This window comes from Nyctibius grandis, chromosome 6, assembly GCF_013368605.1.
Source record: "Nyctibius grandis isolate bNycGra1 chromosome 6, bNycGra1.pri, whole genome shotgun sequence".
Taxonomy (NCBI): Eukaryota; Metazoa; Chordata; class Aves; order Nyctibiiformes; family Nyctibiidae; genus Nyctibius; species Nyctibius grandis.
Window position 1 is genome coordinate 88,034,790 of NC_090663.1, and position 21,593 is coordinate 88,056,382.

At 46.6% G+C, this 21,593-nt stretch overlaps 1 protein-coding gene across 1 annotated transcript in view; it reads left to right on the forward strand.

Moving 5' to 3' along the window:
• CFAP299 (cilia and flagella associated protein 299) overlaps positions 1–21,593 on the forward strand; it is a 173,315-nt gene that overhangs the window by 132,528 nt on the left and 19,194 nt on the right. The window contains exon 4 of the mRNA XM_068404201.1: positions 16,277–16,419. Coding sequence (XP_068260302.1) covers positions 16,277–16,419 — 143 coding nt within the window. The remainder of the gene's footprint in view (positions 1–16,276; positions 16,420–21,593) is intronic.

The window sequence follows — 21,593 nt, forward strand, 5'->3', positions numbered from 1 at the left end:
TCCTGACATAAGAATACAAAAGACTAATGTCTCTTGTATCTACCGCTGATTCTTCAGTTGAGACTTTAAACACACAGTTTCTCACATGAAATAATAGCCCGTACCGATCAACAAGTGGATTATGAGTTTGGATGAGAAATAAAAGCAAAGTCAAAGCAATCCATCAGGAGCAAATGGTGTGACATGAGGGGAGAGGGACACGTGGAAAGTGAACTGTGTGGTTTCAGAGGTGTTTCTATAAGCTATCGAATGTTTGGAAACAGCTGATTGAATCAGCTACTTTTTAAACTGGAGCTTAGGATGCTTCTGATATCTTCTGTCTGCTTGTCTTTCCAGATGCATGGTTTTTATTTTAAGCTGTATTTCATGCAGGAGTGATTGACTGGGGAGTTTTACTGACAGAAGCAAGCAGGGCATGCCTTGGCAATCCTGCTGACAGGGAGACTTAAGGGGGGTTACCAGCCGGATTTCATTAGAAATGCAGATAGGTCATTTTATCAAGAAGCCTTCTGGTCTGCTTATGCTTTTTTTCCGTACAAGGGATGGACCACACAGGGCAGCTTAGGAAGATGACAAACATGTGGAGTTCACGCAGGCTGAGTGCGTTGTTTCGTCCATGAGGACGGTACGGGGATGAGGCACCTTGGTGGCGCTTGGTCAGGACAGGTTTGTAATCGTAAATTTAGCTGTTGACCGTTGAGCCCCTGACGTTAGTTCAGGTTTCCAAGCTGTTCTTTCCAGGGCTGAAGGTTAGTGGCTTCTTTGTGTGAGATCTGAGAGTTTTATTAATTGGTGCTGTAGGTGCTGGGGCAACACAAAGTACCACAGACCTCACCCCAAAACTGTGGAGTCTGGCGTCGTGGTATCTCCTTCCTGGTCTCCAGAGGACTGTAAAAAGAGCCCGGGAAATGAATAAAATTAAAGAGGTAGTCAGAAAATGGGAGCAATGCTATTTAAATATCACTGCTGGGCCAGGATCCGATTTCCTGTACTCTGGATTAAGTGGATAACTAGGAAATGCAAATAAAAGCTACCAACAGAGAAAGGGAGCCACAGCGCAGCAGAGAAGCAAATGAGGCAGAGGCATGGAAGAGAGGGCCAGATCTGTGAGTTAGGTTGGAAGAAATCACAGGAGGGCAACACTTTGCTGCTGCTGTGCGTGTACAGACACAAGCCCATCCCTGTTTTGCACCGAGGCAGTGCAGCCGTACGTATGACGACTAGTAACCGAGTCTGGAAAATCAGGACGTATTTGACTGAATCATAGGAGTGATTCGAAAGCAAGGCTGTGGTGTAATTGGTGGGTCAGTTTCTTTGTGTATTCGAAAGCCTGTTTCCCCCTAAGCAGCCTGTCTCTTCATAGATAATAGAGGCTAGATGCCTGATGGGGAGACTTAATCAATTTCAGATTTGTTTCCATGTATTTAAAGGACTAACACAGGGTAACATCTCTGTCTTGTCCTTCCCTTCTTGCTTCCCTCTCCACTCATGGCGTCTTTTCCATGGAGAAACAGCAGTGTTTCCATAAATAGCATAATGACTTCTGTCCTGGTGACACTGATGTTTAATTAACGCGAGGCTTTGAGTGTTCTGCTCTGATAAAGGAGCCAGACAGAAGCACAGCAGTGCGGTTTCCTTCGCCTTTGATGTTGGAGTACTGCCGTCTTTGGAAGAACCTCTAAGGAAATAATTGAGATGTGAAGGGGAAACCCTCAGAACCAAGTCCTCCAGAGAGGACTTCCCACTGCCTTCCTCACTCCCCTACCAGAGAGGAATGAGCGTTCTGTGTCTGCCGTGAAACCAGCTGGCAGCACAACACACGCCGCAGTTGTTGGTCGTAGCTTGCCTAGAAGTATGTGTTCTGGGGAGGTGGGGTGCTGAAATGTGGATGGGGGCAGGAAATGTTTGTGGAAGGTATCTGAAAGTAAATAACTTACAACACTGTGAGATAGATGTGCGGGGTTTGCTAGGCGGGAGGGCATTGGTGTACAGTAGAAGCAGTGGGCCAAAGCGTTGGCTTGAAATCTGCCTTCAGCGTAACATTGGCTCTCCTTCAGGGCGTGAAGTCACCAGAAGCCTTGACAAAGATGTTCAAGCCTTACCCTCATTTCCAGTGCTCCATCTTTAGCCTAAGGCTGCAGCTGCGATAAGTCACCTCTCCCGCTTCGGCACGCTGTGCAATGCCAGTGTTCAGTTTTCTCTATTTTTCTTTTTTAAGTAAATAACTATTGAGGGGAGAAAAGTACCCAGCCTGTCAGCCCCATGAGCTGCACGTGTAAGTCATTAAAGATGTGACTGTCAAGCATCTCCTTTGTATGACAGATCTGGGACCAAATGCGTGTGAGTCCGTGGAATAGGCTTGATTCAGTCAACCAAAATTATAGGTTAGCTGTAGTTTTCCTTTTTTTTTTTACTTGATGGCAGAGTTTTAATGTGGTCGCAGTACGTAGTCACGTGATATGTAATCAGATGGATTAACCGCTGACTGATGCTTCACATAAGCCTTATAAATACCCATGCGTACCCTCCAGATGCGAGGCAGAGAGCAGGGAGGCATCTTTAAGGTGTACTAGCAAGGCTGTTTTCTGATAGAAAATATACATGTGGGACTCAGTCCCACTGATGTGATATTTTAGGAGGAATTACAACAAAGATGTGCTTGACGAGGCCCTGTAGCTATTTATAGGCAGTTCTGTCAAATTTAGGGTAAACTTGTCTTTTTTTTTCCCCCCTCCCAGCCACATTTGCTGTAGGATTCTTCTGGTTGATTGTGGGCTGCCGAAGCTTTGCATTAAGACATCAGCACAGCGGCCCCACCCTGTAATTACACGGGAAGGGATCTCTGGTGATTTTGCTGGTGGATGTGCTTGCCGGGTGTTCCGAGGGCGGCGTTGGCACCAGCCCGGGCTGGGCCGGGAGTTCGGTGAAACAAATCCACAAGCTGAGAAGCGGGGGGATGCTTGCTGCAGGGCTCTGGGGAAGGGAAGGTTTTTTCCTTGTTTTTTTGTTCCAGTATGAGCTTTTGGGGTGTTTGATCAGTTTAGGCTGCTTTTTTCCGTGCCAGTTCTGTCTTCTCTTTTTGTTGATTATTCACACTGTGATTGCACCCTGTGCAAGGGATTCTCCCTTTTGGCCATTTCCCAGTGCTCGCTTGGACTGATGCGTTGGTTTCTCTCCTCCCATGGCAGAAGCAGGTGAATTTCAGTGGTATTTAGAGTAACTGAAGTGTGTTTTTTAAATATAGGTTTTACATAACTAAAAGTCTTATTAGCAGGAATGCTAAGAGAGAAATTAACTTCTGTGAAAGCCAGCTTTGCTTGCAGATGCCTTCCTCGGAACGTGTCAGCAGCCGCTGAGAGCAGAGGTGAATAAGGGTGCTCTGCCCAGGGGAGGCTGCAAGAAAAATACGCTGACTGCTCAGTGTACCACTTCTCTTGGCGTTAGATTTGGTATTTATTAATAAAAATCTGTGAACAACTTCTGCCACTTACCAGTAGGTATTAGTAAAAGCTCCCTACCCTGAAGTGTTCTCAAACCTCCGAGTCCTTTCAGAGCCTGCCACTGCCCCACATGTGTGCAGATCCACGAGCTCACGGCCCCTGGCCTGTCCCCCTCCCTTGAAGCTGGGCCACGAATCTGTAACTGATCTCTGCAAAAGCGAAAAATTCTCCGTGGTCTCTTCCAGCAGTGCTGGTGTTAAGTACACACAGGGTGTACAGCTGAGGTTAAGCCCTGAGGCTGCCAAGCGGATTTCATGAATGTTTCAGTAAATAGCATTTTAAAAAAGAAAAAAAAGGGAGTCTGGGAATGACTAGTTCAGTTCAACGGTTGGAGGCGTGACGTTCATTACAGTCAAATCTGTTCAAATATCCTTGACAAATACCAGGAAAAGAGTGTTCTTTGGACAGGTGGGTTGTTTTAAAAGGTCACTCCTTACCAAAAGAAAAAAAAAAAAGGAGGAGAAAGGTGCTGGGATTGCAAATCCTTCTCTTCTCTCGGAGCAGCAGCGTGGGTGGAAGGGAGGGCCCGCAGGTGGGTGTGCAGGACGGGGCTCGGGAGCCGGCAGCACGGCTTGGGCTTGGCCTGTCTGCAAGTTGGGGAAAACTCAGTGGAATCAGAGAGGTGCCTTTGAGGAGTCCTACACCCTGAGCAGATCAGGTGGAGTCAGGCAGGTGGACATCAAACCCTATTTTTAATTAGGATTTCAAAATCAATAGCCCAACTGATTTGTGGGCCTGGTGACAGGAAAAAACGAGTAGGCTTTTATATAAGGAAAAGCATCTAAACTTTCATACATTAAAAGCAAGATGCTTTTGCATTGCTTTGATTTTACTTCCTTTCCTGTCTCTGTCCTTTTAGTTCGAGTTCTTTTTCCCTTGGTGGAGGCTTGAGAACTTTGGTGGATGTTTGAGCTGCTTTTTAAGTTTTGTGCAGCTCTCTAGGGCCAGGGATCTGAATTTTGTTTTGATTGACCTCAGTAAAGCTGTTTTTTGACTGTATCATGCAAACCTTGAGCCATCAGTGAATGCTTATTCTATCTGGCAGGAATTTTTGCAGTGATCCTTCAGGTCTCATAACTTAAGGAGAGTTGAAGTGTGTGTGTGATGGCGTAGCAAATGTTCGTGAACCCCACAGCAGCTACTAGAAGCTGCTGTCATCATACCTGGAGCTCAGCCCTCTCGGGTTTTGTATCAGAGTATGTTCCTCCTGTGGTTTTTGATTTCTGCTTGCTCTCTCCTTTGCCTTCGTTGTCTTTCCTAGGTTTCATCAGAACTGGTATTGAGAGAAGTGACACTTTATCAGTTTTGGTAAATTGTGCCCGTTTGTGCCTGGGTGTGAATAGGTTCAGGAAAGAGCTTGTTCTGCCTCTGTGGGCGGAGAAGGCCGCTGTGGGTGTCGGCACTGGTCGGCCATGCTGCACTGGCCAAGCACAGCTCATTTTCCAGCCGCCCAAAGGGCCAAGGAGTAGCAGAGGGAGGCTTCAGAAAAGCAAACGCTTGCTTGTGTCAGCAGGATCACTGCCTTGAAGTTGTTATTATGGAAGTGAAGGCGACCCCAGAGCACAGGGGGTGGTGTATTCATTTCGGCCCTTGCTGTTCAAGAGGAAGGCTGTTAAAATCTAGGCAGCTTGGTGCTTTTTGTAAGGTGCTTGTTGATTTCCATGTAGCTGGGTAGTCTGGTACAAAGTAAGGACATTCTGGTATCGTAGTGGATTGTGTATGTGTATGTTCTTAGGGGAGGGCTTGCCTGGATAACAGAGTTTCTTAACGTGAATCGCTCTGAGGGGCTGTTGCTGAAGGGCGGGAGAGGCCCGCGAAGGGCGGGAGAGGCCCGCGAAGGGCGGGAAAGGCCAGGGAAGGCCGGGCCCTGTGGTTTGCCTCCGTGGCTGGAGCCGCGGGTTGTCAAAACATCGTGTTTGCCAAGGCACTGGGACATCCCAGGGTGAGCACAGGTTACATCTGTTGAGAACAAAATAATGCTGAGTTCTGTAGATTTGCTGGCCAAGACGGGCTCCACGTCTCGTGGGACAAGGCCCCGCTGCGGGGAGGAGGCCTGGGCCGCGCCCGGGCCCGGTGCCTCTGCTTGTCCGGCAGCGTGAGCAGGGAGAGCTGTTCTCCCCGTTTAACTCCCCAGGCTGTTTCTGACAGCCCCTCTGTGTGGCCTGCCCTCAGCTGCAGTCCCCAGGCCCGCGCCCAGCATGCCTGCGCTCTGCTCGTGAGGGCAGCTCGCTCCCTGGCCATGTCTGGAGCAGCGGCTTTGGAGACATCTGGTTTGCTGAAGCTGAGCTATTCAGCTAATCCCGAAGCTACATGAGGCCCGTTTTATAATCCCCTCGAGAAAAAATGTAACTGCAAGAGGTTCTGCGACCATTATCAGCACGGACGAGGCGGCACGGATCGTGTTTTACTCTGAGGTTAGTGGACAATAGGAAAAGATTTGGAATTTGGAAACTTATTTGCTTATATTTTTCCATGTAATTGTAAGAGGTCTCTTATCTTTTTTTTCTGTCAAAAGAAAAGAAACAAAAAAAGAAACAAAACAAAACAAAACAAAAAAAAAAAACAACAAAACCCCCCAAGTTTCAAAGACATGCAAATGAGTCCTTTACTATTTTTATAGTGATTTTTCTCCCCTGGAAAACAAATCATATAAACAGGCTTGTAAAAGGCCAGCCCCTCAGAGCTGGGCAGAGGAGGTGTTCCTCCGGTACCGCTTGAACTGAGGCAGCAGCACACCTGCCTCCAGCTGGCTTCCCGCGACGCGCCTCACGCAGCCCGGCCACGCCAAACCACTGCCAAGCCAAACAAGCAGGAATTTTGAAGTAGCACCTAAAGAGGAACGAGGCCGGGCCCTGCCAGCCAAACCCAGCCCCTGAAGGTCCGCGCTGCATGGGCTTTGTCTTCCTTTCCTGACCCATCTGCACAGGGCTGTTAGCGGTGGCCGGCCTGGCCTCGGCGAGAGAGTCAAGCAGGACAGGTTGGAGACCCCAAAAGGTTTCTTGGCCGATTAATAGAAAATAGATCTTTTTTTTTTCTTTCTGTGAGAGGAAGAACGAGGATGACCGAGGTGTGAATACAGGAGCCCTCTGTGCAGCGCTGCCCTTGTCTTGGGGGCAGGTTTGCCTGTGGAAATCTGGTTGGGACAATATTTGGGCAGGCTTTGAGCAGCCCCTTTCACTGACTTTAAGGCGTACCCTTATTATTCTGGCTTCTCATGCCTCACTACTTATTTATTCATAAATTAGGTGTTTGCCAGGGAAAATACTTTGATGCTCTTCTGATGGAGCAGGTACAGGAGAGAGAGTGGAAAAAAAAAAAACCCACCCCAAAACCCTTAAGCAATATTTATGGACTTTTGAAAGTTGAGATTCTTGGAAAAAAAAAGGCTGCATTTCTTCTCACATACTTTCCAGGCTGAAATCTTTTGGTAGTTTATCTGATGGTTTACCTGTCTAATAATCAGACAGGTTTATATGTTTTAGCAGGATAAATAGAAGTGTATGTTTTCAGTGACTCAGCTAGGAAAGAGACTTGAATTTCCACGTTTCTCTCTGCACGTTCGTTTCCTGCGGTGTCCATGGGTGGGTGGCGAACCCGCGGTTACTTTTGCAAACTGACTGGCTGTATGTTCAGCTATACTTGCAATAGCATCTGCTGTCTGACCCTGAACACATCCTTTAGCTCACACGGAAGAGTTGATCTGAAAAACTAATAGCCTAGTTTTGAAAACCCCTGGATTAGGAGATGCTTGAGCTGCAGGCTGATGGCGTTCAGGATACTGTGTTGGGGAAGCAGCGTTACACACCTGCCCTGTTGTTCTGTATTTTCCCAGACATCTATTGTCGGTCCCTTCAGGGACAGGAACGGATTTTGGTGGAATTGAGTCTGCTGATTTTCTGTTTTTGTGACCCAAGGGCAGAGCTTTCCCAGGATCAGACCACTGCCTTCACTACCAGCCAGCAAATCCCCTTTAACAAGTTGTACTTTGCCTAACTCCTTGTTATGGATGGACTGTAGAGCTGGAGCTTTTGAAGGCTTGGTAGGATGCACTTACTGTTGGCGTGTAGTTCTCTGGGGTTTTATGTAGATAGGATGCAGAAGAAGGTCATTTCTCCTGCACAGCCCTGTGTCCTGATAACAACATCTCGTCCTGGCCCTCAGCCCCCACGGCACTGTGGGGCTGGAGCAGTCCGGGCTAGGGTGTTTTCGTGGCTGCTGTCACGGTGTGCCCAGGAGGATTTCTGTCTGGGCTTCTTGCAGGCACAGGAATTGGGACACACTCTCACACATCTTAAAGAAAACTTGGAAGAGATGTGTCAGTCAGCTTTCCTTCCAGGGATTCTTGAGCTGAGACTATTTCTTTCTGTTGGGGATGCTTGAGGTTTCGCGTCAGAGTTACTATTATGATAGAGCATCAGCTGTAATGACCATAATATAATGAATGTAATGAATATATGTATATCAAACAGTCTGAGCTGGTGTATTTGAAGTGAAATGAGAGGAGAAGCTAGTGTCCTGGTTTCACTGGGATTTGGTTGCAGTGTGTGGCCAGCCGTGGTGATCAGGGCCCTCAGCAGCTAAACCCAGGGCAGCTGCCCCAGGCTGGCCCACAGGTGTGCTCTGTATCACTGACACCCAGCTCACTATAAAGGCAGGGCTGGCTGGGGATGGGGGCTGGTTTTGCTCCCCTCTCTTCTGGCTCCCTTTTCCCTCATTGCTGACGATTGCTGTTCCTGGACAACCTGCTGCAACCTGTAGCTAAGTATACTTTTGTGTGTTTTGTGTTAACATTTATGTTGGTTTCTTTATTTTATCAAATCTGTTTAATTTTAACCCACAAGTCTCCCCCTTTTTCCCAATTTCCTTCCTCAGTTGGGAAAGGGACATTGGGTGAGAGAAAAACTGTTATTGTTTAGCCCCGGGTGCGGGCTGAACGAAGACAGCGAGTGGTGCTTTTTTCCCTCTGGTTTGTTTTGGTGCTAAACTAATGTTGACGCTGAAATGCCAAAGGAAAAAAAGAAAAGCATTTAGCTGAGGAAAACAAGGACTGGTGAAAGTTGAATACAAGCAACTTTTGTTTGCTTCCTGTGGGATCGTGGCAGCCGCGGTACGGTGATACACATGTCCTGCTGCGGGACACTCGAGGCTCGGGGCAGCCGCCCTCTCAGCCGGCACCTTGGGGGGGAATGTGGTTCAAAAGGATTTGTTCGTTTGAGAGAGCGTAGGCAGGGTGAGATGGCAGCTCTTCTGGGCGTCCTTGGGTGTTCTTCCCTCCGTGTACTGAGGAGGTTGTTGGCTTTGGCTTTGTGTTTCCAGATTTGCTAAAAGGCTGTAGTCCTTCAGTAGCTTTAAAGAAGAGCTTGCTTCCCAAAAAGGTGTCAGGAAGCATCTGCAGTTCTCTTTTTTGATAGGTCTTAATTAAAAAGCAATACCCATCTCCCCAGTCCTACACTTAAATTCAGGTGGGGTGGGGGTCCTGCACTGGCTTTTCTTTTGGGTTTTTTTTTTTGTTTTCTTTCTTGTTGTTTCTTGTTGTTTTCCTTTTCTTCTCCCCCCCCCCCTCACCTTTCCTTACGTGAAGACAACTGCCTTCATGGTTCTGCTCCTTTCCTTCTTAGGTCCCTCTGTTCTGCTCAGAGCATTACCTGCAGTAACTGTCCCTCATGAACCCAGGGAACAAATGCTCTTCTGCCAGGAAAACGTGCCTTGTTCCACGTTAGCTGAACCCAAAGGCTGTGGCTACCCTCTCGCTGCTAACGCTGACTTGTTATGTCTGTCTGAGCACATTTTAGGTTCTGTGTGCATTTCTGGTTTTAATAAGCTCCTTTATTTTAATGCTAACAGAATTAATCTAAACTCACACTCTCAGCAGGCTGTTCTCAGCCAGAATGTTGTTTTCAAACTGAGACAACACCCTGTTTACACAGATAACCAAATTCACAGTCCACAGAGCTCCTTCCAGTCGGAGCAGCTGCCGAACACTTAACAGTGCGGGACTGGGGAGCACATGTTTCACAGACATAGCAAACATTTCTTCTGCTGAAGGGTAACCAGACTTTTTTTTTCCTTTTTTTTTTTTTTCTGAAGAGTTGAAAGCTAGAACATCTGCTTCTGGGCCAGCCATTCTTTCCCACAAACGCTGCTTCCCAGGTTCAAAAAAAGTTTGGTTAGGTTATTGTGTGTGTGTGTGTCTGGGTGCCTGCGTTTCTGACATGCGCCCAGGACCACGGCAGGGAGAGGCGCGAGGCAGGAGTGCGGGGAGCTGCGAGGAGAGGCAGGAGTGCGGGGAGCTGCGAGGAGAGGCAGGCTGTCGTGGGGCTGTGACTCCCCGGGCAGCACCGCAGGGCCAGCCCTGGGGACTGGCACCGCCGCAGCTGGACTGCGCTGCCTCCGGCTGCTCTGCAGAGATGCTCTGCTGGCTGGAGGCCGAGGCTCTGTGAGACGGGTACCTGCCCCTCTGTGCACAGGCACTGCCGTAGGAATAGCCAGGGCTGCTCTCGGGTTGTAAACGTGAAGGTGCCCGGCTGGACGGATGAAAACAGTGGGCGCTCACAGTTGACTTCTCAAAGAATTTGGCTCCAGTGATGGAGAAACACATTTTCTGTATCTCAGTTGCTTATTTAAATTATTGTGATAAGTGGGCTGCTTTTCTTACATCCTCAAACTGCAAAGGTCTTTGGAGGGGGGTGTTGAAAAGGTACAGGCTGTGCACAGCAGAGCTCAGATCTAAACTAGACTTGAGTACCTGGCCGGTGAGAGCAGCCCCGCTCGCGGGATCTTTCCAAGGTGCCTCTGCCTCAAAAACATCCCCTCAGCGCGGCATCTGATGCCCTTGACCTGGCACGTAAATGCCCAGAATACCGACGGTCGCTGGCGAAAGCCTGGGGTCCTTCAGCACGGCCGTCTGCTGGTTAGCTCAGTGAAAGCTGTGCTTGATCGTGCAGCCGAGGTGTTGGCCTGGAGCAATAACTTGAACAGCTGTGTGGTCTGCTCTCGCTGTTATTCTGCAACACCAGCATGAACTTGGTCTCTGTGAGCCGCCCAAGAGCGTTAGTTTGGTACAAGGTACAGCACGTATCGCTTGGTGTTACGGCACAGCTTTTGTCTCTGCATTTCTGCTAACCCAGTAAAATACCCGGGAGCACTTGTGTGTGCTCTGTGTCGCAGGTTAGCACCGGGCAGTGCTCTGGGCTGGCATCCAGCAGTTAGGGGCTGAGCAGGGCAAGCATACAGAGATGCTGGCTAACTCATATGGTCAGAGCTTAAAGATACTTTAAGTGAGGGAAAAAAAACCAAGGCAAACATAAATTTTATATCTGTGTGAGTAGGTGTTAGTATGTTTTTTTTTTATTTCTTCATTTCTTTTTTTTTTTTTTTTTTTTTAATTTGCATTTACCTTTACACCACATCCTGCTTATTTTGGGTAGATGAGAAGAAAGCAGACTAAAGGCTGCTGTGAACCTGTGCTTGCTCTCCAAGTCCTTGGTTTTTCTTCTTTTGTACAGTAATGGGCAGGTAAAAGATGCGTGTTTTCCAAAAGCCCGCTTGGCATTTTTGAGCACAGGAGAAGGAAACTGCAGTAATTTCAGACGCATTACACGTATTAGAAACATTTCAAAGTTAGTGTAAGTAAGAGAATGGTGTTTCCAGATGAAGATTTGTGTACGTGTGCAGAATGTGTTCTCGGCTTGCTTTCGCGGTGGTTCAATCTCCCTACTGAAAGGACAAGATATTTCTGCCGTACCCCACCCCCTTCACCCAAAATCAGGTTGTGCAGAAGGTAAAATCCCAACCTTAAGCCTGTGTTTTGTGCTGTTTTCACTCCCAGCTGGCCCAAAGAACAGGTCAGCAATTTGTTCCTACTTGCACAGCAGAAATGGTAACAGCATCTGGTTTAAAGATACGGAGGTGAGGTCCTTTCCCCGACTACTGTTGCGCACTGGTATTTCTATTAGATGTAACGTGATCTGCAGGTGGCAAATAAGGCGAAACACTGCGCAACAAAAAAAAATGTTCCTCATTAAAAATATATTTCAACAGGTAATGTATTTTACGCCCGTCCCTTTCAGCCTAATTGTCCTCGTTCCCCTGGGTCCCCACCTGTGATATTGTCCACATGAGAAGAGCGTCCTCAGTGAATTAGTAATTGACTCCTAAATATTGCCTGTCTCGACTTTCCCGTCATCCACTTTCAGTTTGGCGTGCTGTTAAAGGACTCGCGTTAGGAGGCTATTTCACCAGACAGCAGGGCTGGTCTCTTTATGTTCCCATATATTCTCTCTCCTCAGCACACTTGAGCACGTACGCAGTACAAGAATTTCAAAGCAAGCTGAATCATGGCGCGCTCCAGTTCATTTGCCATCTTGTACGTCCCAGTCCAGCACAGCCCTTGGATGCAGTTGAAAAACAGCTGTAATTAGTGTGTTGGACGTGCTCATAAAATGTGCTGAGGAGAAGCTGAAAGAAAAACCTGTATTAAAATGTTTTCTTGCAGAGTAGGAATGTTCTGCTCTAAGGATACAGGAAAGGCAAGGGTTTGGGGAGAGCTAAAAGTTTTTGTAAGGTAATTTACAACCACACCTTTTAATTCCTAAAAAGTACCTGTTGTTTCCTCCCAGGGATATTAATTGGTCTTGCAGACAATGTTAGCCCTTGCTGTACACTTCTAGCATAGAAAAAAGGTCTGATCTCTGGAGAGCTCATTTGCAGCGTCACCTTATGAAAAAATGAAGACAGCCTTCTGGTACGGGGGAATTACCACAAATTTGAGGTCTTTCTCGGAAGGCTTATCTGTATCCATAGCTGTTCTTTCATGAGCAGCATTACTCGGCAGCAGAGTAAGACCACGGGTCAGGCTAACCCCACAGTATGGCAGTGCAGGGTGGCTACTCATACCAATTTCTCCAAGAGAAGAGTGTGGCACGGAGGAGTGATGTGTTTGGCAGGTCACTTGGTTCCACCCTAGTGCTCTAACCGGGGAGAAATGATCCTTCAGGTGTGGAATGTTTCACAGAGCCAGATTTAGCTTAATGTGAGGAATGCAATTCTTCCTGGTAATGTTGACTAAAGAGGAAAAAATGCAAAGAAATTCTCCTCCGACCCAGCAAGTCTGATCAGCGCTGGCCGGTGTCGGTGGAAGCAGGTCTTCTGTCTGTCTTTGATGAATGTTGAACCTGTCTCACAATGCATACAAATATACCCCAAATGATGGGCAAGTCCTGGCATTTAGGTGTCCGTGGTGAGGTCTTGTTGGGAATCAAAACCAGTGTTAGGAAACACGTTTCAATGTATGAAGCAATATACATAGCAGTGAATCTTTGGTAGGTGGTGGTGGTTTTTTTTCCTCGCAACTCAAAAATTCACAAATGGAGCTAGGCTCCAACATAGGCAATATTTATTCAGATACCGTGTGGAAGTTGTGCACAGAATAGTTTGTTTCCTTTAAGGATAAAGGTGGAAGGCCTTCATGGTTGTGCAGTCCTGCCTTCTAAGTACTCAGGAGTTGATCCTTCCTTCCATGTTTGTCCTCATCTAACTCCTACTTCCAGTGTTTCTTACTGATAGGACAGGACCTGATTTTGGGCTGGGGGAAGTCAGTGCAAATTTGTAGTTGATTTTGGTGATCGCTGGGTGGCAGAAACACATGGGAATGCTCTGGTAGGGCTGCGTGTTACAAGGCAAACACTGATGACAATAGAATTGTACAGATATTCCGTGTATTTAAGATGATCAAGAAATGTCTGGATAAATTAGTTACTCACAGCGGCTTGTTGGGTTTCTTTGATCTGGTTTGAAGTACGACAGGTTGGTATTAGTCTTTTCCAAGGACCGCATATGTGCGCTCCTGAAGGAGGTGCCCCCGTATTTGCACAGCCAAGTGCAGCTCCTTGTAGATGTTCTGCTTTTGCTATAGGAAGCAGCAGATGCAAATGTTTTTGGAATAATCAGAGCTTTGGCATCCCACAATAGTTGTGTGCTGTAAAAACGTATCACTGGAGATGGAAGCGAGAAAGATGAGCAGGGAAATGTAGGATCCTGTTCTGTTCCACAGGACAGTTTCCTGATCTTGAACTTTATCCACCGCTTCAGCCTCTCCGCCATGGAGAGATTTATATTTATATAAATACATAATAAATAAAAAAATGCAAAGATATGGAGAGATTTATATTTATCCCTTATAAATACTGCACCTCTCTTCTCTAGCGTCCGACCAGAAAAGAGGGAAAAGGAACTCTGTGTTGATAGATGATCGTTGTCGGTCCCTTCCAGATGAATTGTTCTGTTCTATTCTAATTCGCTCCAAATTGTAGTAATTATTATTTCAAACCCCATCTTACATTAAAGCTTTTTCACCTTTCACCATATAAGAAGTTCCTGAAAACTTGCAGATGGATGCCAAGCACAAAGTCTGTGCGTAGCAGGGTTTGCTGTGTTAGAGATGAATCAGAAAAGGAATGATGAGACTTTTAGAAGAAGATTTTCCTGTTTGTGGGTTTTATGGTATTTTTATTCTCTTTCAGTTACTTTTCAGTCAGGAGCTTTATTGTTTTGGGAGGAAAGAGCACAGATTTGTACAAGTCTTCTCAGGGGCAAAAAGGTGTGACACAATTAAAAAGTTTGGAAGAACTTAAGAAAATTCAAGCTGATTCATAGTTTAATGAATGAATGCTTACAGGTCGTTAGAAATGAATCACGGATGAGGAGAGAAGAGAAACAATGTTGACAGATGAGAAGGATCAAAGGCCTTTAGTTTTGAGGAGGAGGCCCCAAAGGTGTACCTTTAACAGAGAACGTGTTTGTTTAGATACTCTGGTGGCTCTTTTAGAGTTCGTTAGGCAGTTTTGGTGGTGGTCTCTATGCTGGCCTGTAGTTCCGTGTTGATTTATAGCTGGTAATATGTCAGCATTATTTGAGGAGATTAATTTTCTAATCAGAAGAGCCTTGGAAAGTAACCCTCTGGTTAACATTGCAAACAATACTGTAACATCTGCCAGCTTTTCTAAATGATCAGATCATACTGTGCGAGTCGAGGCGTCCATTTGAAATGAGCTTTTCTGAAGGGCATGACTCTCTTTTTCAGGTGCATGACACAGACCTACCTAGTCTGGTATCTAAGCCTGGGCGCAGCCTACAGTTGCCTTGCTGTGTGCTGAGGACGGTCTTATTTTTCTCATTGCCTCCTATCTGCCCTTACCTGGCTCTCCAGACACATAAATCAGTTGTTCAAAACGGGGGATGCTGGGGATGGGGAGGAGACGTGTATTTCAGGATGGTCAGATGCATTGCAGGAGATTCTTCTGGCTCTTCCTGTGAACAGTGTTGATGGTACAGAATTGCAAAATGAGCAACACGTGTTTTGATGGAATTAAATGTGAAATTGGAAAAGGAAACGTGTGTCAAGTGTAACAAGGGCTTGCCAGATAAACCATTCCACTCTAGAAATCTGCTGCTGTTAAAATAAGAAGTGTTTTTTGCAAGAGTTCCATGTGGTATTGTTTCCATTGCCCCCACATTCAAAAAATAAATATCACTTGTTTTCAGTTGAGCTGAAACAAACATGTACAGCTAACAAATGCTGTTATACCTCACCTACCTAATAACCTCTACACTCAGCATTTAGTTCTTCTTATGTGCGTCCCAGGATGCAAGAACCCTTCTGTCTTGCAAGTCCACACTCATCCCACCAGTTCTTTTTGCTTTTTGTGTTGTGGTAGTGTGTGAAAAAGACTTGCCTGCTACCAACCTCTTCTCTGTTCAGCTGGAAAATAGAACAAGTAAAAGGTACAGAGGAGGAGTAGGGAGTCAATGGGAAACAAGATTTTCCAGCAACAAGCGGTGTAGAAAGCCATCCCACCAGCACCTTTGTCCGTGACGTGCATCTCAGCAGCAGCAGAGATGTTCTTCCAAGTGTTACGACCCTGGGGCAGAAGGTGACACCAGCACCCGCTGCTGAACGTGTCTGGGTGCCTCGGTGCCACCTTCAATTCGGCTCTGACACAGGGGGGTGCAGCAGCTAAGTGGGCAATTTGTTCTCCTACTTGTAGCCACCCTGCTTTAGTCAGCTTCATTTCTAGGCACAGATTTTGTTTTGCTGTTTGTTTGCTTGTATTTAAATTATCGGATTGTTGCTCTGGAACTCATTAGCTGTTAGGAGTGAAACAGTACAGGGGCTGTCTTGCAAGAGAGAGGGCTGCCGAGGTCTGCTCTGTTCTCTGGTCGTGGCACAGAAAGGAGAGGTGTACGGCAACCGGCTTCCAGTCCGTCGTCTTTCCGAAAAGCCGGACGTCTGCTGTGAATGTCAACTTGAGAGAGTTTTGCTTTGGCTGAAGAGGTGCATCCCAAATACAATAACATCCTCACCCTTCCTCCTTTGGTCCAGTAATTAGTGCACGGACAGTAGCATTGTAGAAAGGCCAAACAAAACCACCCTGGCTTAAAAATAGGGTTAGACTGCTTTAGGATTGTGTGCATGGGGCTGGCAGATGTGGTCCGGGACTTCGGGGGCACCCTTCCAAAGCGGCAGCAGGAGACGTGGGGAGTACATGAGGGCACGTTGCGTGACGCTGCATTCATATTTATTTTTTCCTGCAATGCTGCCAAGCTTGTGTTAAGACTATGCCGTAATGTGCCATAATTTAAGTGTCTACTCTCCTAACAGAAGCCTGGCCCAGGTAAAGGTGAAGTTGTTTATACACGCTCCAGCTGTTTTTATACAGAAATCTGTGCATGCGTTTATGTGTCTGTTCTTCATTTGTGGCCGCCTTTGTGTTTTCCAGACCATAATCTTCCTTCGTGACCGAAATTGTCGTCGCCAGGAGGTGTCTGCGTACATCGACTATGCACACAGACTGACAACAGATGATTTTGAAGCCTACTTCAGTGGGAAGAAAAGACTTTTTCCTCGGACCACTGATCTAAGGTATTTATCTCGACTTTGTTTTCAATTATTTGTATTTAGGCAGTATATAGAGAAAGATTTAAATGTTTTTGAGTAGGAAGATAGCTTATGAAAGTGTTTTTCACTGAAAGGCAAACACCACGGATCAGAATTGGTTGTGGAGAACGGCTTTGAGAAGGGTCCCTGTCAGATTTATTTAGTGCAGAGCATAAAACTTAACCAGGACGTTACAACCGTCGCCTGTCTCTGCATCTCTCGTTACCCTGAGGAGTCTGTAAATAGCGAGGGGCTTTGGTAAGAGCACACTTCTGGCGATGCCACAGGACACACAGCGGGGGTCAGCAATTGCCAGAACACCTCTGACTGTCCGCTGTCCACAGAGTCCATGGGAGGATGCTTTGCTTTGAAAGTGGGCTGCCTGCAGAGGTCTTCTGGTGGCAAATAAGATGGTGTGTTACCTGTGACTAATGAGAAACATCATCAGTGAGCTTTTTCGCTGAAAAAAATTTGTTTTCCTTAAAGTACATGCTGTGCCTGAGTGCCCAGAGATATACGTATGAGAGATGTTTGTGCGCTTCTGTTGGTGAAGGCCAAGCTGAAGCGGTTTGGTGCAGCAAAGCCCGAGGTCTGAGTGAGGCCTGGGAGCGTGCTCAGCGCTGAAGCGGTGTGTGATACGGCAGGCAGGTGCTGTTGGCATGGGGGAAGAGGTGGTAAACGTGTCAGCGGGCTGGTTCCGTGAATCACTGGGGGAGTCTCCTCTTCCCACGTGTTAGAAGGTAAGAGCTGCCCACAACGAGCTGCAGCGTCCTGTGCAGTTACTGTCTCCTGGTAAAACGGCGTCCAGTACAAAGGAGTTAATGCATTTTCTGAGGGTGGTTTTTCTGTAGTGCAAATTGCTGCAAATACTGTTCTGTCAAATTCTGATCCGTGTTACAGAGCGAGAGAGCAGGAACGAGTGTTGGAGGGGACGAGTGGGCGGTGAAGGTTTTGTGTTACTCGTGCACGGGACGGCAGATGTCAGCAATGAGGCAGAGATGCTGAACTCCCTCAGCACTACCTGACGTGGGAAGCAAAAATCCCGATTTTACGCTTTGAAATCACAGGGATGAACAGACAGTTGATGGTTTTGACTGAATTAAGAACAGGAGTGAGCATAACATTGTCTCTGCTTCGCATATTGTGTCCTTTATACGTATTAGGATTTTATTAGTGACTCATAAATAAGCCTTTTAAAATTATTGTTGTCATATCCAATAAGAAAAGTCACTGTTGTATCCAGTAGCTGTGCTTAGTCCTGGTTATTCCGAGTTGAAAAAGTCTCACTTAGTGTATGCTTCAACCTTTTTCCTTCCCTTGTGTGAAAGCTAGGGTACACTGCAGACGTCGTGGACAGCTCAGTATGTTCGTTCCTTCTAGTGGCAGCATATAGCTTCAGGTGGTGTTTCATTTTACTTCTTAGTTTAAAGGAAAAAAAAAGGGGGGGAGGGCGATAGGCCATTACTTCTATATGGAGTTTTGTAACTAGAATATAACCCGTTCAGAACTGCGCTTGAACTTTCCAGCTGAACATAAAGGGAAGTTCAGATAAAGCATACGCAGTGTAGGAAGGCTGCTTTATTTATATGTCTGAATGTATGCGCTGTAGTTAATGAGGGTAGTATACAGATACAGAAATATCTATATAACTACACCTATACATACTGAAGTCTTGCTGCATTGTACACCGGCTAAAGAAAAAACCTTCACTTCATGGTTAAATAATGTGGTGGTTGAAGCATCACACGTACAAACTGGCTTTTTGCGAAAGCCCCTTCACGTCACAGAACATCTCTAACCACGTTAGTGTATCCCGTGGTGCAGTGGAGTTGTCGAGCGCCCCAGTTTGCACCAGTTAGGTGTCTTCAGAGCTGTGCGTTTCATTCCCACCGTTGTCATGGTTAACATTGAGAATGTTCTTGGACAGATGGAGGACAGGTATGAAGAAGCCCAGGAAGAAAGACTTGGCTAGCACTGTACTGATTTAAAGATTCTCCTTGGCAGAGAACTTACCGTGTCCCCTGAAAACCTTTTTGTTGAGTAGATGAAAACATCGTCTTTCTTGGTTGGAGTCTAAAATTTGAACTTCACCTACTGGATCCTGTATTTGTAGTTGCATGCCAGGTTAAATACGGCTTTAGGGTTAGACGAGTTGTAATTACATAGGCTGTCATCAAAACTGTCTTCAGACAGTCTTCAGTAATCTAAAAAGAATTTTCTTACAGGTAATTGTACATGTAATGGTCATCCCTCATCTTGGCAGTGTTGTTCCTTTGCCTCTTTGTTTTCTACCCAACTGCTTCAAAGAGTGTCAAGAACGCTGTTTGTGAAGGGGGATAATCTGACTGTATGGATGATTTTGTGCCTTCAGCTTTGAATCTCTTGTCGAGCTCCGAATCTAAGTCTTTTCATCGCATTTTTCTTCCCTGGATACTTACGCTTTAGGCAGGTATGAAAATGCCCCACTCTAGATGGCATGTCTGCTTCTCAGGCTGAAAGACTGGGTGAGTATTTCTGGTTGTTCCTAAAAGTTGTCGTATCGGTTTAAGGTGTTCCAAAATGATGCTGCCTTCTTACAGAACAAGTCAGTTTGGGAAACTGCCTCACTCAGAGCTTTACGAAGCCCTTACTCTTGGTCGTATTTACTCTTAGTCCCTTGGGCGATTGTAAATCTTGGATTTTGAGGGAGAGGTTAGTATCTTGTGCAGAGCTATCAAATGATCTTGTAAATATGGAAATCCATACTTGGCTGCAGCGTATTTTTTCTTTAGTTGTCTGAAGCTGTCCAAAGATATTACATTTGTCTGAAGTACCTTCTGAATCAGATTCTTGTTCATAAAACAAAGTAAAAATACTGTACAATTAAGTTTATGTGATGTTCATACTTTAAATCCAGTGGGTAATATCAGAGGCTCTTGTAGTTGATCTGCGTGGTTCCTCTGAGTATTTTTGCCATTTGATTGCATTGCCCTATCGAGGGAATATTATTTATATGATATAATCCTCATTTGGTTCCAGTTTATTAAATGAAAGGAATGTGTTAGGCAGTAAGTTCTTAAGAGGTCTGGAATCCGGGCTGTAATTGAATCCATTCACTCTTGGCTAATTTATGTAAGCTGATGAGAAACAAGTGTAATACAATTTGTTCAAGGAAAATGGAGACTGTTCAGTCTGTGGAACCATACCAAAAAGCTATCTGAATGAAGCAGCACAGCAAAAGACAAAGCTTGGGCTCCCTTCCGATCAGCCGTTCTTCGAGCGTCTCTTGTAGTGAATGAGGATGACGTGAGTGTCTTGCAGCAGAACTGTGCTATTTCACTTTTCTGTGAACTCCTGCCCTGGTTTTTCGTTAGTTTTCTGTGACGGTATGCTAGACACAGTATCATTGATGCTGTACGCTGTAGTGTTCTATCCTCACACTCGGCTTCTGGTTGCAGTGTTTCCATTTCTTCTTATTAGTGTGCACATTCTTTTCTAAAGCAGAGCCAGGTAAGGAGCCATTTACTGTAGAACACGGGTCCTAGCTTTTCCCCTGAGCTGATGGTCTGAAATCACTTATCAGCAGCGGAACTCGTTTGGTTTTGGCCCTGGCACGCATCAGTCAGAGCGTGGGAGGTCCGGCATTTGGGGCTGTGTGGTGACGCGCCTCGTCGGCGATAGATCTGCATCATGACACACGGGTGCTTTCGGAGACGGCGTGTTGTTCTTCGTTACTGGCAAGAGCCATCCCACCAGCTTCTGCCCTTCTCCTCTAGTAGTTCAGCTGCGGTCTGTTTTGGCTGCGAGCGGGCGCAGCATTGGCAGTCATTCATTAACTGGGGTTGGAATTCCCTCCTGTTTTATTGCCAGGTATATTCTAAGATACCATCTGTTAATCTGTAAAGACCTGTAGGCCAAATCACGGCCAGCAATGCGTTCCCAAGCGTGGGGTGTGAGGCAGCTTCTCCCTCCCCTGCTGTACGCCGTGCCCCGCAGATGTGAGAGCAGTTTACAGAGAGCAGTGCTCCTACCCCGCTCACCCAGGCAAGAGCTGAGAGGGAAGAGGTCGCGTTTTCACACTCTGTGGCATGGGCAGTAGACGTGCAGAGAGCTTCTCCTCCCTTAAGGAGCCGGTGGTGGTAGCCGAACCGAACTCCAGCTGCGCCCCAGCTGTGCGCCGGGAGTTACAAGGCAGCGGCGACCCACGTGCAGGGTTGTGGTAACCCCAGAATCCAGCCCGAAGGAAATGGTTTCTCCCCAGCCAGGGCGTCCTCTGTGGCTGCCTGAAAATTAATTGATTACAGCAGCTAGAGGTAGGAGTGGGTCACCTACGCCAGGCAGCAGGAGCCTGTGCTTGGTGACACCTCTTACTGTGGATCTCCGTCCAGCTTTCAGAGAGCAGGATGTGGAATGGGCGTTAGAGGAAGACAGGCTGTGTTTGATCTGGTGTTTTCTGGTTTGTTGATCAGGAGGGATTTTTTTTGCAAATATAACAGGAGGTTGTCCTTGTGTTGAGAGATCCACAGTTAGCCATTCCTCCATGTGCCGTGGTGGTGCTTTACTTCAGTGGGCTCTGAAAGGAAACTCCTTTGGTAACTCACTCTTGGGGTACACCTGCGGACCCCGTTCATCATCCGTTTGGCGTGTTAATGGATGGTTGTATGGAATAACTCTTACTTTCTTCAGTCGCCAGCTGAGTCCTAGTGAAAATGATGGCAAAATTCTCCCGCAGTGCATTGATGGGTGATGGTATTGCTTTGGTTGCCAGCTGCTGCAGGAAAAGCTGTGCATTCGTGGCACGATGTTAGGGTTTGACTGCAGAATCACTGTGTCTTGCCATAAACAGAATTTCTCCCTCACTCTTAGCAGGGTGAAGCCCCGGCCCCTGTGACAGACAGCCCGTACCTGTGCCTGGCCTGAGAGACCAGAGGTTATTTCTTGATGATTAACTTCAGGAACCAGAATTAATACCAAGGGAGGGATCTGTTGAGGGGCCTGTTTTAAGTCCTTGGAAAAACTTTCCCTAAAACTTCTGAAACTACTGTTTGGAAAAGACCTGGTATCTGTAAAATGTTCAGAGGAGGGGAAGGAGCGGGGAGAGACAGAGAACAACCCCTAATGAGCTCAGGGTGACTCGGCGGTTACGGGCTGTTGTGGCTGCGTTTTTCAAGCTTTCCTCT